This window comes from Sciurus vulgaris (genome assembly GCF_902686455.1).
Source record: "Sciurus vulgaris genome assembly, chromosome: 1".
Lineage (NCBI taxonomy): Eukaryota > Metazoa > Chordata > Mammalia > Rodentia > Sciuridae > Sciurus > Sciurus vulgaris.
The window spans coordinates 211109488-211122198 of record NC_136461.1 but is presented as its reverse complement, the minus strand read 5'-3'; the positions used below and the strand labels follow the sequence as shown (position 1 = coordinate 211122198).

The 12711-nt window shown below is 62.3% G+C and overlaps 1 protein-coding gene across 8 annotated transcripts in view; it reads right to left on the bottom strand.

Annotated features, from left to right (window-relative positions):
- ADGRB1 (adhesion G protein-coupled receptor B1) overlaps positions 1-12711 on the bottom strand; it is a 62944-nt gene that overhangs the window by 37165 nt on the left and 13068 nt on the right. For 7 of the 8 annotated variants that reach the window (XM_079153773.1, XM_079153771.1, XM_079153774.1 and 4 more), the window contains exons 9-16: positions 11638-11744; positions 11306-11500; positions 10999-11067; positions 10347-10455; positions 6519-6662; positions 6020-6095; positions 5719-5821; positions 4705-4748 (exon numbers count right to left, since the gene is read on the bottom strand). In XM_079153773.1, the coding sequence (XP_079009899.1) occupies positions 4705-4748; positions 5719-5821; positions 6020-6095; positions 6519-6662; positions 10347-10455; positions 10999-11067; positions 11306-11500; positions 11638-11744 (847 nt within the window). The remainder of the gene's footprint in view (positions 1-4704; positions 4749-5718; positions 5822-6019; positions 6096-6518; positions 6663-10346; positions 10456-10998; positions 11068-11305; positions 11501-11637; positions 11745-12711) is intronic. The other variant, XM_079153772.1, reaches the window with a different exon arrangement.

Here is a 12711-nt window from a genome sequence, read left to right as displayed (position 1 = left end):
GGGAGGGGCTAGGCTCTTAAAGGGACCAGGATGCTCACTTGGGCAGGGAGCAGGGATCCAGGAAGGGTCCCCCTGCACAGCTGCATCTGACCTGGGCCCTCTGCCAGGAGGTGGGTATGCAGGAGTGGGAAGAGCACAGACCTCACTGGAACAACCCTCGCTCTGGGCAGGTCAGTGGACACTGGGGTCTCAGTCTCCACATCTGTAAAACTGGCTCACAAAGGACCAACAGGCAGACAAAGCAAACAGAGGATCTAGCGGTGCTGGATTAGGGTCAGGCTCCAGGGCAGGATCAGGTGTGGCACAGACCACACCCTCTGCCAGCCCATCCTGTCTGCTCTGCTGGCCGGGTCCAGGGAGCTCTATGCCAGGAGGACAGGAGCAAAGCCAGGGATCCTCCAACCCTGTGGAACAGGAGCCTACTGCAGGACTTCTCAGAGCCTGGACAGTTGACGTGTGTATGGCCCCAGGCGCGGGCCCGGGGCCCTGGCCTTTCCCAGAGCTCTCCCCTGGGCTGGCGTACTAAAGCATGAGGAGGCCCTCAGGCCTCTGCCCCGACCTGAACAAGCCCTCGTGCTGGGCCTCCGGCAGAGCACTTTTCAAGAGGAGCGAGATGGTCCCTGAAGATCTTGCCAGCTCTGATTTTATATTCTGCAAAACTCTGGATTTTTAAAAGGTTTAAAAAGACTGTAAAATACTTGGAACGTCTCTGTATGAAGCTGGCAGGGAGCTGTCCTTTCAGCACCAGGGAGCTCAACTCTCGAAGTGGGCAGCTGGCCTCCACCAGCTCACCAGCCTGGCCCCCATCACATACCCACAGCTCCACCTCAGTCTGCAACAGGCTGGTTGGTGTCCCCTCATTATACCGCCACACCCTGACCCCAGGCCCTGTGAATGTGACCTTGTTTGGAGGTAGGACCTTCACAGAGGTAACTGGGCTAAGGATCTAGAGAGGAATCTTAGTAGACTTACGGAAGGCCACAGATCCAGGGGCTAATGTCCTCATAGGAAGAGGAGGACACAGACAGGGACAGGCCCTGCAAAGACTGAGACTGCTGCCAGGCAGCTATAAACAGGGACCTCAGGACTGCCAAGAGCCCCAGAGCAGAGGGAGGCAGGAAGGAGTCCATCCTAGAGCCTGTGAGCGAGTGCAGTCCTGCCCGTGCCCTTCCTTCAGAACTGTGGGAATAGATTTCTGTCGTTTGAAGCCACCCAGTCTTGGTAATCTGGGTGGTCTGTCAGGCACTCCTAGGAAACTGACAGCCTTCCCCCAGCCCCGTCCGTGCACCCATGGGCTCATCCACAGCCCACCTGCCCTCCCTCCTGGTCACCATCCAGCATGCACTCAGACATCCCTCTCTTCCTCCCTCAGCTGCTCAGGAATCGCCCTGTGCTCCTGAACCTCTGCCTTGCACACCCTCTGCCCAGTGCCGCCAACAGGGACCCACTCAGCCCTCAGCTGCTGGTCATCCAGCCACCACTTAATAAGAAACCATTATCCACCCTTAAGAGGCCGCACCTACTCTGGGGCACTGATACACTGCATGAGACTGAGGGACAGTACCAGGGCGAGCTACAGCATGAGTGGCCTCCTCTGGCTTGAACCATTGGGAACTCCCTGTCTCCCACCCAGAACTGCTGCTCCCAGGCCTTTCCGACACTGACCAGGCTGGAGCAGGGGTGTGGGGGAGCAGGAGCCCTTGGGCTGTGCTGCCAGGCCAGGGTTCAGGGCCAGGTGATCCAGGGTACCAGTACCCAAGAAGGTGGGTTATGAAGGGGAGCAGGGACTCCGGTCTCTTAGGCCCCTGTGTGTTGATGCTGAGCCCCTGGGCACCAGGTATGTGTGCAGATTACTCAGATTACTCAGGGTAAGGTAGGCGGAGGGTCTGCACTGGGGGTGGAAAACTCCAGCTCATTCTTTCCAAGATCAGTGTGTCACATTGTAGACTGTTGCATGTGGCTGGAAGAGGAGGTGGTCCCACAAGCACATGACACATACATGGCGCATGTGAGCATGGATAAGTCATTCCAGCTGAGACACGGAGTGTTCAGCCTGTCATCAGGGTTAGGGCTTAGTATGAGTCCAGGGTCAGAGCTCAGTGTGTGACCAGGACTCAGTGCATGAACAGGGTCAGGGCTCAGTGTATGTCAAGGCTTAGGGCTCAGTATGTGCCAGGATCAAGGCTCAGTATGAGTCCAGGATCAGGGTTCAGCCTGTCATCAGGGTCAAGGCTCTGTGTTTGATCAGGGTCAAGACTAAGCTGTGTCCAGACTCAGGGCTCAGTGTGTGTCCAAGCTCAGGTCTTAGTGTGTGACCAGGCTCAGGGCTCAGTGTGTGGCCTGAATTTGGATCTGGGCTCTGTAAGGTTGGGGTTTGGGGTCCTCATTATTATGGATTTAAGAGGTCCCTTTGACAGCTGATGGTCACATGGCTGTCTTGGGACCCTGTGCAAGCCTCCCCTGCACACAGCATTCCTCTCAGACCCTTGAACTCCTCCTCCTGCGCACCATGTCACAGGCCCACAGTGGCACAGGCCTGATCTGCTCCCTGGTGCTCAGGGAGAGGAGTGGCCACCGGCCATGACGGGAGAGGCAGGGCAGGGGAAGGTGCAGTCAGACCAACGCCACAGACTCCAGCCCTCCCTCTTAGACTCTGCTGTCCCATACTGGGACAGAGGCCTGTCACCATGAACTCTCTGCTGGACCACAGGCCTCTCATGGCCTCAGCTGCAAGAGACAGTGCACAGAGGGTAGGCCCAGGCTGGGTGGAGGCTCCACTCAGACAGCAGCTGACAGCCATCTGGGACCCATCTGTGGTGTCACGGCCCTGACCTGTGATGGTCTAGTTCTCTGGTGCCTGGGGGCACAGTCCATCTGGGGTGGTGGGCAGGTCATGAGCACCCACCACAGCGGCAAGAGTAGGGGCAGGTGGAGGCCACGCCGATACCCAGTGCCCCTGGGCTTGCCTGCGGTTCTCCTGCCCCAGAGCAGGCAGACTCCAGCCACATGAAAGGAGGTGCCCAAGGCTGCCTATAGGTCCTTCTCGGCCACCCTGGGTCAGGGGCAGTGTCTCTGACTTAGTCCTGAACCGGCAGAAATGTGGGCGGGGCTGTCCCGGCAGGTCACTGGTTGCACCAGCATCTGCACTAGCAGAAAGCAGGAAGGCTCCTGTCCCCAAGGGCTAGCCTGGAGGGGCCAGGGTACCTGCAGCTGCAGCAGCTGGTGGGCAAGCAGCCCTGAGGGAGGGTTCTGGGGGTGGGGCCTGTGCCAGTGTCAGCGGGAGACAGGCTGGGCCTACAGCTGCAGTTCCACCTCCACCCCCGAAATTACAAAACGCCAAGAATTCTGAAGACGGCCACCTGGGGACAGGAAGCGTGGAGATACTTTTCCTTCTGCATCTTCTCCTCATACCCTCTTTTGCACAAGGAGCTTATACCACTTGGAAAACCTGAAGGAAGCTATTGGCAGCAACAGAAGCTGGGGCCTTGGCTCCCCAAGTTGTCAGGCGTCACAGCCCAGCTTCCAGATCCAAGGCAGGAAGGCTGGCTCCAGACAGGTGAGGTAGCATGTCTGGCCCTGCACACTCCCACCACAGGGTCTCTGCACAACTATTCCTCTGTCGCAATGCTGTTCTCAAACACCCCTGTGCTTGCGTCCACCTGCCACTGACCCTTCTGGCTCCCCTCTTTGGCAGATGGTGTGACTCAACATTTTACACTGGCCTGGTTGCTCCCACTCCACTGTCCCTCCTCACTGGGGACAGGAGGAAGCTGAGGGCTCACACAGCAGTGACTCAGCAGAGGTCACTGGAGATCAGAAGGTGGGCAGATGGATAAGCAACTTCCCGAACTATCCTGCCGCACCTCCCCTCTGCCAGCACCCATCCCGTCCGCCCTTCCCGGCCTCCCTGTGCCTTTTGAACTGGCTGAGGCTCTGGCTGTGCCTTTCCTGACACCCTTCCTCCACCAGCCAATCGGGACACGTGTACACAGCAGCATGAAGCCAGCCCCCGGGGTGGGCTGAGTGCATCCACACACTGCCCGTCTGGGGAAGGGGTGCAGGCAGCTGACCCAGCTCTGCTGGCACCATTCCCAGCGCACACTGAATCCCGTGGGCCCAGCCCCAGATGCTCTCCAACCTGCTCCTGAGGTGGGAGCCTCCGGGCCTGGAGGGCGTGCTTCTGGCCCTGCACACACTTCCTCTGATGATGCGGGGACCCTCCTTCCCCCCCCCCCCCATGAGTGATGGCGCATCTAACCCAGCAGCTCCAGGCCCAGGACGAGCATCCCACCTGTTCTTGCTTCTGTGGAGGCCAAGAGCAGCCGGTGCCTACAGAGCGGGTAACAAGGACCTGAGCAAAGGCCAGGGCCCCACACCCAAGGCCATGGCTGTGCTCCCAAACTCCCCCAAGCTGCCTGGTCTGCAGATCAGCCCTCCTGGCTTCTCAGCGCCTGGCGCCCACCTGCACACTGAACACCAGGACATGGCTCGCTCTGAGCCTGGAGGAGGTAGGACCCCGCCCCTCCTCACCTGTGCTGTGGACCTCCCTGGGAAGGGAGCAGGAGGCAGGCCTGGCCAGCTCCAGAGCCAGACCTGGGCAGGAGGCCACTACATGGTGGATGGGGCACGGCGACCCCCCACCGAAAACCTCACTCCAAGGGAGCCCCCAGCCCCAGCCCCAAGGCCACCAAGCCCAGAACTTACACATCTGTCTCATCCCACAGGATACAGGTCTGGTTGGTGGTGCCCTGGGAGAGAAGAGGGGGGTCAGGACCACCTGCCCCCACTGGATGGCCACCCACTGCCTGATCCCCCAGGGATATTCCAGGCATGCTGTGCTTCACAGGGAAGGAACTGAGGCCCAGAGCAGAGGTGGGACTGGTCCAAGGTCATTTTGGCTGGCTTGGCCCCACCACTCGCCCACTGTGTGGCCTTGGACAGCTCTGTTCCCTTGAGCCCAGGTTAGGTGTTCAGTCCTTACCCAACCCTTTTGGATAAGGGAAAACGGTAGCAGCACAGAGGCTGAGCAAACCCCAATGTCACACAGCTGAAAGGACAGGGCCACCAGGTCCCACAGCCCTGGCCTGGGGTTTGTGGCCTGACACTGCCCTATCCCGTGTGTGTGACCTGGACGACTTGACTCTGGGGTCCTGGCCCTCAGCCCATCCGGGAACAGGCCATGGGGCTGCAGGAGCTTTGACCCTAACCTCCCTGGGGCCCGGGGTGAGCAGTGATGGCACCAGGTCTCTTCTGCAGCCAGGCACCCCGCAGGCTCCACCTGGGGAGTGGGACCTGTCTCTGTCCCACGGGCAGCAGCTGCAGGAGTCCAGGCGTCGTCCCAGGTGCCCTGAAGTTCCAGAGGCCCTGAGGGCTAGGCCTGCCGTCTGCCCTGAGGCTCCAGCACAGGTGTCCCCCCTCTTCCCAGCACAAGGGCACCCTGAACTCAGTGGGGAGTGGGCTTCCCAGGGGAGTCAGGAGCGGGGGCGGGGGCGGGGCCCCACCACAGCCCGAGCTGCGCCTGGCTTCTCAGAGCATCCTGGGGGAGCGTTAGCGTCCCATTTCCACACCCCTGTCCAGCCACGGTGCCACCCTGGGCAAGTCGCTGCACCTCCGGGCCTCAGTTTCCCCAGCTGTACCAGATAAACGCAGCTCCCTCAGGCAGAGCCTGCGGAGCCTGGGCACAGACATGCCGGTGTCAGGGCACCGTGGGGCACTCACGTTGTACATGTGGGCAAACTCGATCTCCAAGGGGGTGAGCAAGGAGCGAGGCGGGGGCTTCACGGTCACGGAGATGACCTTGGAGTTCAGGACGGTGGTGTTCCTGGTGGGAGCCACAGAAGCAGCAGTCAGGCTGGGCTGGGCCTGGCCTCCCTGGTGCAGGCCTCCACCCCTCCTCCAGGCCTCTGGGCCCCTGCCCTCCTGGCCCTTTGAGGCCAGCCTACCCCATCCTCCTCCTCTCACCCTCCCAGGGCCCCCCCCATGTCTCCTATAATGGGCTCCTTCCACCCCACCTGCCCACCTCTGCAGGGCCAGGAAGCTGCCCAGATTCCGGTAAAGCACGGTGCCCACCACAAACACAGAGGTGTCGTCAGCTTCTGGAAGAGAGCACACGGTCACCCGTGCCCATGCTGCCCATCTGCAGGCCCTGCACAGAGAATCCCTTCCACCCACAACAGCATTTGGCCGGGACCTGGGGCAACTGCCTGGGGCTCGGGTGGAAGGAGAACTGTGTCCCTCCGGCAGCAATGTGAATGGGGGTCCTTGCCACAAGTCCAGCCAGTCCCCTCCCCCTGCAACAAACCAGTCCACCTGTCACTTAGCTCAGCCCGCTGGGGCTCAGGGTGGCCCCCAGGCACTGCCTTGCTGCAGGGGCATGGACTCTGGAGAGCCAAGAAGTAGCAGGAAGCAACCCTGTCCCTTGGGGAAGTGAGCTGGACCCAAGAAGGAACTTCTCTGGTGATGGGTCCTCCAACTCTGGGGCCCGAGCTCCTCCCAGCCCCTGCCCCAAGGGCCCTCACCGGCCAGCCCTGTGGAGAAGACACTCTTGGACACGGTGACCCTGTCCTCTGGCACCTTGGCCCAGTCGCCTGTGGCCCGCCAGCCCTTCATGGGGAAGCTGATGTCCGAGGCACTGCTGGCTGGGAGCTTATGGATGCTGAGGACTGAGCATGGTGAGGGGACAAAACAGAGACAGGTCACATGGCCAGGAGCCTCAGCCTGGGGAGCTGGGAGCAGGCTGGGGCAATGGCACAGAGGTGCCCAGGGCTCTGGGGGAATGGGCCATCCATCAGCTGCTGCCAGCTGCCACCTCCCAGCCCCTACTGTAACCCCGGGCACCACAGCTGCAGATTCCAGCTCCCAGTGTACACTGGCCCCACATGGCTCCTCACTCCCAGGTGGGCAGGTTCCCATAGGGGTCACAGATGGGGAACCAGAGACCCAGAGAGCATGATCCAAGAGGGGACTCTGCCCAGCCCCAAAAGGACCGAGGCCCAAACTCTGTCTCCATGGCCCAAAAAGGGTCAAAGGTGGGCTCAGGCATGGCTCTGTGGCTGTGGGTGATCCACAGGGAGCCATGTGCCTGCTCGGCCCTGCCTCCCTTCTGGGACATGGCCTGCCACCTCCCAGTCTGTGACCTGCCCTCGCGTCTCCCCCACTGTGCAGGCAGAGACCCACCTCTCAGGCACTGAAGGAGAAATGCTGCCCAGTCAACCCAGGCCTCGGGAACGCCGCCCAGGGGCTCAGCCTCCCACCCGTCCACTCTGAGCCCCCTTCATTCCTGGCGCCCCCCAGGCAGACACTGCTCACTTCACCTGGCGTCCCTGGGCCTGGGGTCGCTCACGTAGATGTGGAGTTAGGGGAGCGTGAGAACCTCTGGTGCCATCCTGGGGCTCTGGGGCCCCAAAGGCTGCCCCTCCCTGCCCAGCCTAGCTCAGGCATGGCCGGTGCCCCAGCTTAGAGGCAGGGCTGCACACCCTGGCTTCGCCTCACTGGCCTTGGCCTTGTGAGGTCACCTGGGGACAGAGACAGCCCACCCCCTGGAGGCCAGCGCCCAGCACAGTGCTGGGAACAATGCCACGCTTGCCGCTCCTCTGTGAGTGCCGGCCGTGTGCTGCTGGTCTGCAGCCTGAGAGGCACAATGGACAGACGGACCTCTCCTGGGTTGCCCAGCGTGGGATATAGACAGGACAGGGTGGGGTAAGTCCTCCTATCGAGGCAGCTCTGGGCAGGCCCAGGGCTGAGGAGGGCACGTCCCTGGAACAGGGAGGAGGAGGAAGAGGCGCCGAGACTGGAGCCCGTGAGTAGGGGCAGAGGGCAGGCGGCAGGCCAGGAAGGCCCGGCTGTCCTGCCAGGGCAGGGAGGAAAGGGACAAGGGTGCTCACAGGGACCATCTCAAAGATGGTGCTGTCCCAGCAGTGGGCAGAGGGGAGGCATGCAGGCCAAGGGAGCGGCGACCTCACGGTTCTGGCCTGACCGGGGAGCGGGACAGGAGCCCCGACCTGGTGGACATGAAGGCAGCAGGGCCCCGAGCTGGAGCCAGGCCGGGCCAGGCTGCAGGTGGAGGCCAGTCCTTGGAGCGTGGGATTTTAAGGCCTTGAGAAGGTGAGGGACAGGCGTGGGACGGCATGGGTGCGGGAAGGCGGGGAGCCTGGGCCCCCTGTTCAGGGGGACGGGAGCTGCCAGGGAGGAGCAGACGGTCCAGCCTGTGAGGTGGAGGGCTGGTCTGGAGAAGGGAAAGAGGCAATGGGGAGGGGGGCGGCTGCCAGGAGTCAGCAGCCAGGATACCGAAGGCACCAAGACAGACCACGAGGATTTTCTTGTGTTGTTTTCAACCAGGGGTGCTTACCCACTGAGCCACATTCCCAACCATTTTTATTATCCATTTTGAGACAGGGTCTCCCTGAGTTGCTTAAGGCCTCACTAAGTTGCTGAGGCTGGCTTTGAATTTGTGATCCTCCTGCCTCAGCCTCCTGAGCCAATGGGATTATAAGCATGCACCACCATGCCCGGCTGACCACAGGGTTCTATGGTGGACATCACCAATGACCCGATGGAGAGCAGAGTGTGTCTGCCTGGCTGGGGTGGGGGTGAGTGGGGAGAGTGGAGAAGGTACTGGAGGTTGGGTGGCAGGAGGGCCAAGGCAGGACGTCTTCTGCTGGTGACTTCCAGTTGTCACGGGCATGCAGGGCGGGCCTGGGAGAAAGCTGCACCATGCAGTGGGGCAGGGCCAGCACACCAGAGGCGCTGTGGGCACTCCACTGACCGAGTAGAGAGCCCGGGCAAGTGATGGGGTCAGGCAGGGGTGGGGAGTACCAAAGGGAGGACTCAGGGTTGCACTCAGGAGCTGGACCAGGGCACGCCCCGGGCCCCAGGGAACTGAGGGGTCAGCATATGGGGGCACACGGGTGAATACTGCATCCCCAAGGTCACAGGTTACTGATGAGGCATTAGCTACCCTGGGCTCCCCGCTGGGTCCTGGGGTCTGAGCACCTGGATTTCAAGCTGGGGTGGGAAGAGAATGATCTGGAAGGAGGCCCGAGGAGGGAGGAGGACCTGGCCCACCTTCATCCCAGGGTCCCAGGGCTATGGGAGGAAGCCAGGCCTGCCCCTGGAGGGACAAGTTGGATGGTGCTGGGCCATGGGGGCTCTTCTGCTGATGAGCAGGGGTCCCGGATGCTCAGAAGACGGGTGGAGAGACAGAGGGGTGGGGTCCATGGGGCACTCGGGTACATGGGAGGTACAGGTAATGAGGCTGTGAGGAGGCCAGGGTCTCCCGTGGTGACGAAGGCCTGGCTCTGCAAGCCCACAAGCTCAGGGCAGGCTGCCAGAGGCAGGAGTGCCCCTCCAGGGCCTGGCCCTCCACCAAGAAGCGCTGGGGCAGGAGGGCGGGGAGCCCCTTCCACCCTGTCCCTGGGTGGCCACGCAGAAGCCCGGCTACCTGCACCTCAGGAAAACGCAGCACTCAGAGCACCTGGGAATGGCGGCCTTAGGCTGGGGCCACTGACTGCGTTTGAAAGGTGGCCTCCCCAGGACAACCCAGCTCTGAGGTCCTGAGTGCCCTGAAGAAAGCCACACAGCACCAGAGCCTCCATCGCAGGAGATATGGCACCTGCATGGCCAGACCACTCTGCGCCTGCAGCCGCCAGGACAACATCACAGGGCCAGAGGGCCCGACTGGCCCCAGCAAAGCTCAGCTGGCCAACCCCCAGGGAGGGGACACCGCCTCCTGCGTGCTTCTAGATCACGGCGGGGGCCAGTGCTCCCTCCTAGGCTCCCCTGGGGAGGCTGACCACGGCAGGAGGGCTGGGGACTGTGGCCTGAGAGGAGGTCGGAGGACCGAGGAGAGGACCACTAAGTAGAATGAGCGTGTGTTTGCCAGGAGGGCTGCCGCTGACCTCCAGGGTGGGCCCTGGCCAGTCTAACGTGGCCCTCCACATCCTATCTACAGATGGATGCCATTAGAATCCTGTTTTTAAAGAGGAAGCAGGCTCAGCCAGCGCTGTAGAGCTGGGAGGTCCAGGCCCCTGACAAGGTGCTCCTGGCTGGAGGGAGCGACGGGGAGACAGCCTGGCCCCAGGGCTGCGGGCAAGGGGCTGGCTGGAGGCGGGTTCCTGGGTGTGACCTGCTGTGCAGCCTCCGGGCCCTGGCCCGGGACTGGGACGTGCCTAAGGTGCCCATGGTCATTGTGATGATCCCAGAGCTCGGGGACAGAAGCAGGCCCAGAACGGATTCCTGTCGCCCACCCAGGCCCTGCCTTTTCATGTAGATGGGAAAACGAAGGCAGACGGCCAGCACGGGGCTGCAGGGCAGGGCGTGGAGGGCCAGCAGAGAGAGGGCAGACTTACCCAGGTTGTCCGTCACCTGGTATGCATCCCTCAAGTCCTTCATGCGGAAGCCAATGACATCCACAAAGTCCTCCACCAACCGGAAGAGCTCCTTGGCATTGGGACCCATCTGGGGAGGGCAGTGGAAGCTGAGGGAGGCACATGCTGCCGGGGGAAGCGCCACCTTCCTTGGCCTCCCCACCCCCTCCCCTTGCCGTTTCTTCTTTCTCTGGGTCCCGCTGGTCATCTGCCAGCACCGGAAGGAAGCAGGGCCAGTGAACCCTGGCATCCACCCGACTCTGCGGACAGGGTCACTGGGACCCAGAGAGGCTGCTGGATGTCACGGGGCCCCAGACTGGGGCATGTCTCAGGGCCCAGGTCAGGGGCTGCGCTGGGACAGGCGCAGAGGCAGACTCGAGGTCAGCCTGAGAGGAAGGAAGGCTGAGTGCTCTTCCACACGAGAAAGACCTGCCACTTCATGGTCCTCTGGCCACACCATGAGGTCAACTGGTTCCTGTGCTGCCACCAAGCCCACAGGACAAGTCATTGTCTTTCCAGATGAAGAAACTGACTTGCAAGGTCAAGTGGTCACCTAAAGCCATGCACCCAGCAGGAGGCGCCCCCGGGGCTGGCCTGGGGCTTGGGGCCCAGGGCTGCCTGCACCCCTCCATACCAGCTGGGCCTCCTCCCACTTCTCCCGGTTCTCCTCTGCTAGCAGGTTACTGATGATCTGCACGAAGTTCTGGAAATAAGAAGGGCCACCAAGAGAGAGCAAGGCATGGGTGTGCGGCCAGGACCCCGGCTCAAACCGTCATCCGGACCAGAGCTTGGCTGTGACCAGGCCTGAGGCTTCCTCATAGGCTGGGGACTCACAGCCCCAACTACAGCCAGGGTTGCAGCTCAGCCTCTGACTGGGGTCCAGGATGGCTTTCCATCCACTTTGCCAGTCACCCGCCCCCTGGATGGTCCCGAGAGCCCACCTGCACGTCCCCGGGTGTGGGACTGTAGTAGGCCCTCCGGAAAATCTCCGTCATGTTCCTTAGGACGTCGATGGTGGACAGCAGGTCCCCGCTGTAGCTGGTCCCATCCTGGGAGATCTCCACCAGCGTCTGGATGACCTCCGAGACCCCCTCCCCAGGCAGCCCTCGCTGAGCCTTTGCCAGGTGCTCCCGGGTCTGGGAAGGATGGAGAGGGCTGAGGCGGTCGCGTCCAGGCGGGTGTGTGGCCTGCCACGCTGGAGGGCCCCCGCAGCCCCCTCGTGTCCAGGTGGGCGTGTGGGGACAGGCAGAGGAGCCCTGGGCTGCGGCCTCACCATCATCTGGATGTTGCGGTAGTCAATGGAGACGCAGCGGATGTAGGTGGGCGGTTCCCAGTAGGCGATGCCCTCCTCGTCCAGCTCACAGCGGCGCAGGATGAGGCCTGGGGGACCTCCCACTTCTCAGGTGGGGCTCAGCGCCCAGCCCAGGAGTCCCACACCGCTCCCGCAGGAGCCGCTTGCCCGGGCCTCTCCGGCCCCTGGCCCCACCGCAGGGCGCCTCCCCATCCAGAGCCCTGGGGAGAGCGGCACCTGGCCCCGTTGGCATCCGTGGGATGCAGGGCCCAGGGACACGGCCCAGGGACACGGGGTAGTTCCAGGGGCTGTTTGGCATCTGGATAGATGGCCTGAGACGTGGCTCACCCTCTGATAGCAGGAAGTCAGAGGAACAGGGACAGCTGACAGTACAAAGGAGGTGACAGCCATGTGGGACTGTCACAGCCCTGTCACCCAGCAGGAGCCACAGAGTGGCCTGAGGCCACTCGCTGGCCACTGGTTTAGGATAGGGTCAAAAGTGAGAGGGCCCGGAGGTGCAGTCACACGCACAGACAGGCCGGGCCCGGAGGTGCACTCACACGCACAGAGGCCGGGCTCGGAGGCGCAGTCAAACGCACAGACAGAGGCCGGGCCCGGAGGCGCAGTCACACGCACAGACAGAGGCCGGGCCCGGAGGCGCAGTCACACGCACAGACAGAGGCCGGGCCCGGAGGCGCAGTCACACGCACAGACAGAGGCCGGGCCCGGAGGCGCAGTCACACGCACAGACAGAGGCCGGGGAAGGTGCCACGAGGCGTATATTTTCTTCATTTCACTCCTGAGAATGTGCAGCATGCCAGCAAGAATGTGTAAGGAAAGGGAGGGAGCAGCAGGCATGGCTGGCAGCACCTAGCACCCACCGTTGTCCCTATCCCCAGGACCCCACTCCCCTGTGGAGGATTTCCTAAGGCATCACTTTATAGGTGAGGAAACTAAGGTTCAGAGAGGTTGGATCACTTCCTCAATGCCACACAGTAAATGAGGGCAGAGGCAAGGCTTGACCTGAGCCCCTACCTTCCCTGTCTGCTGTCTTTT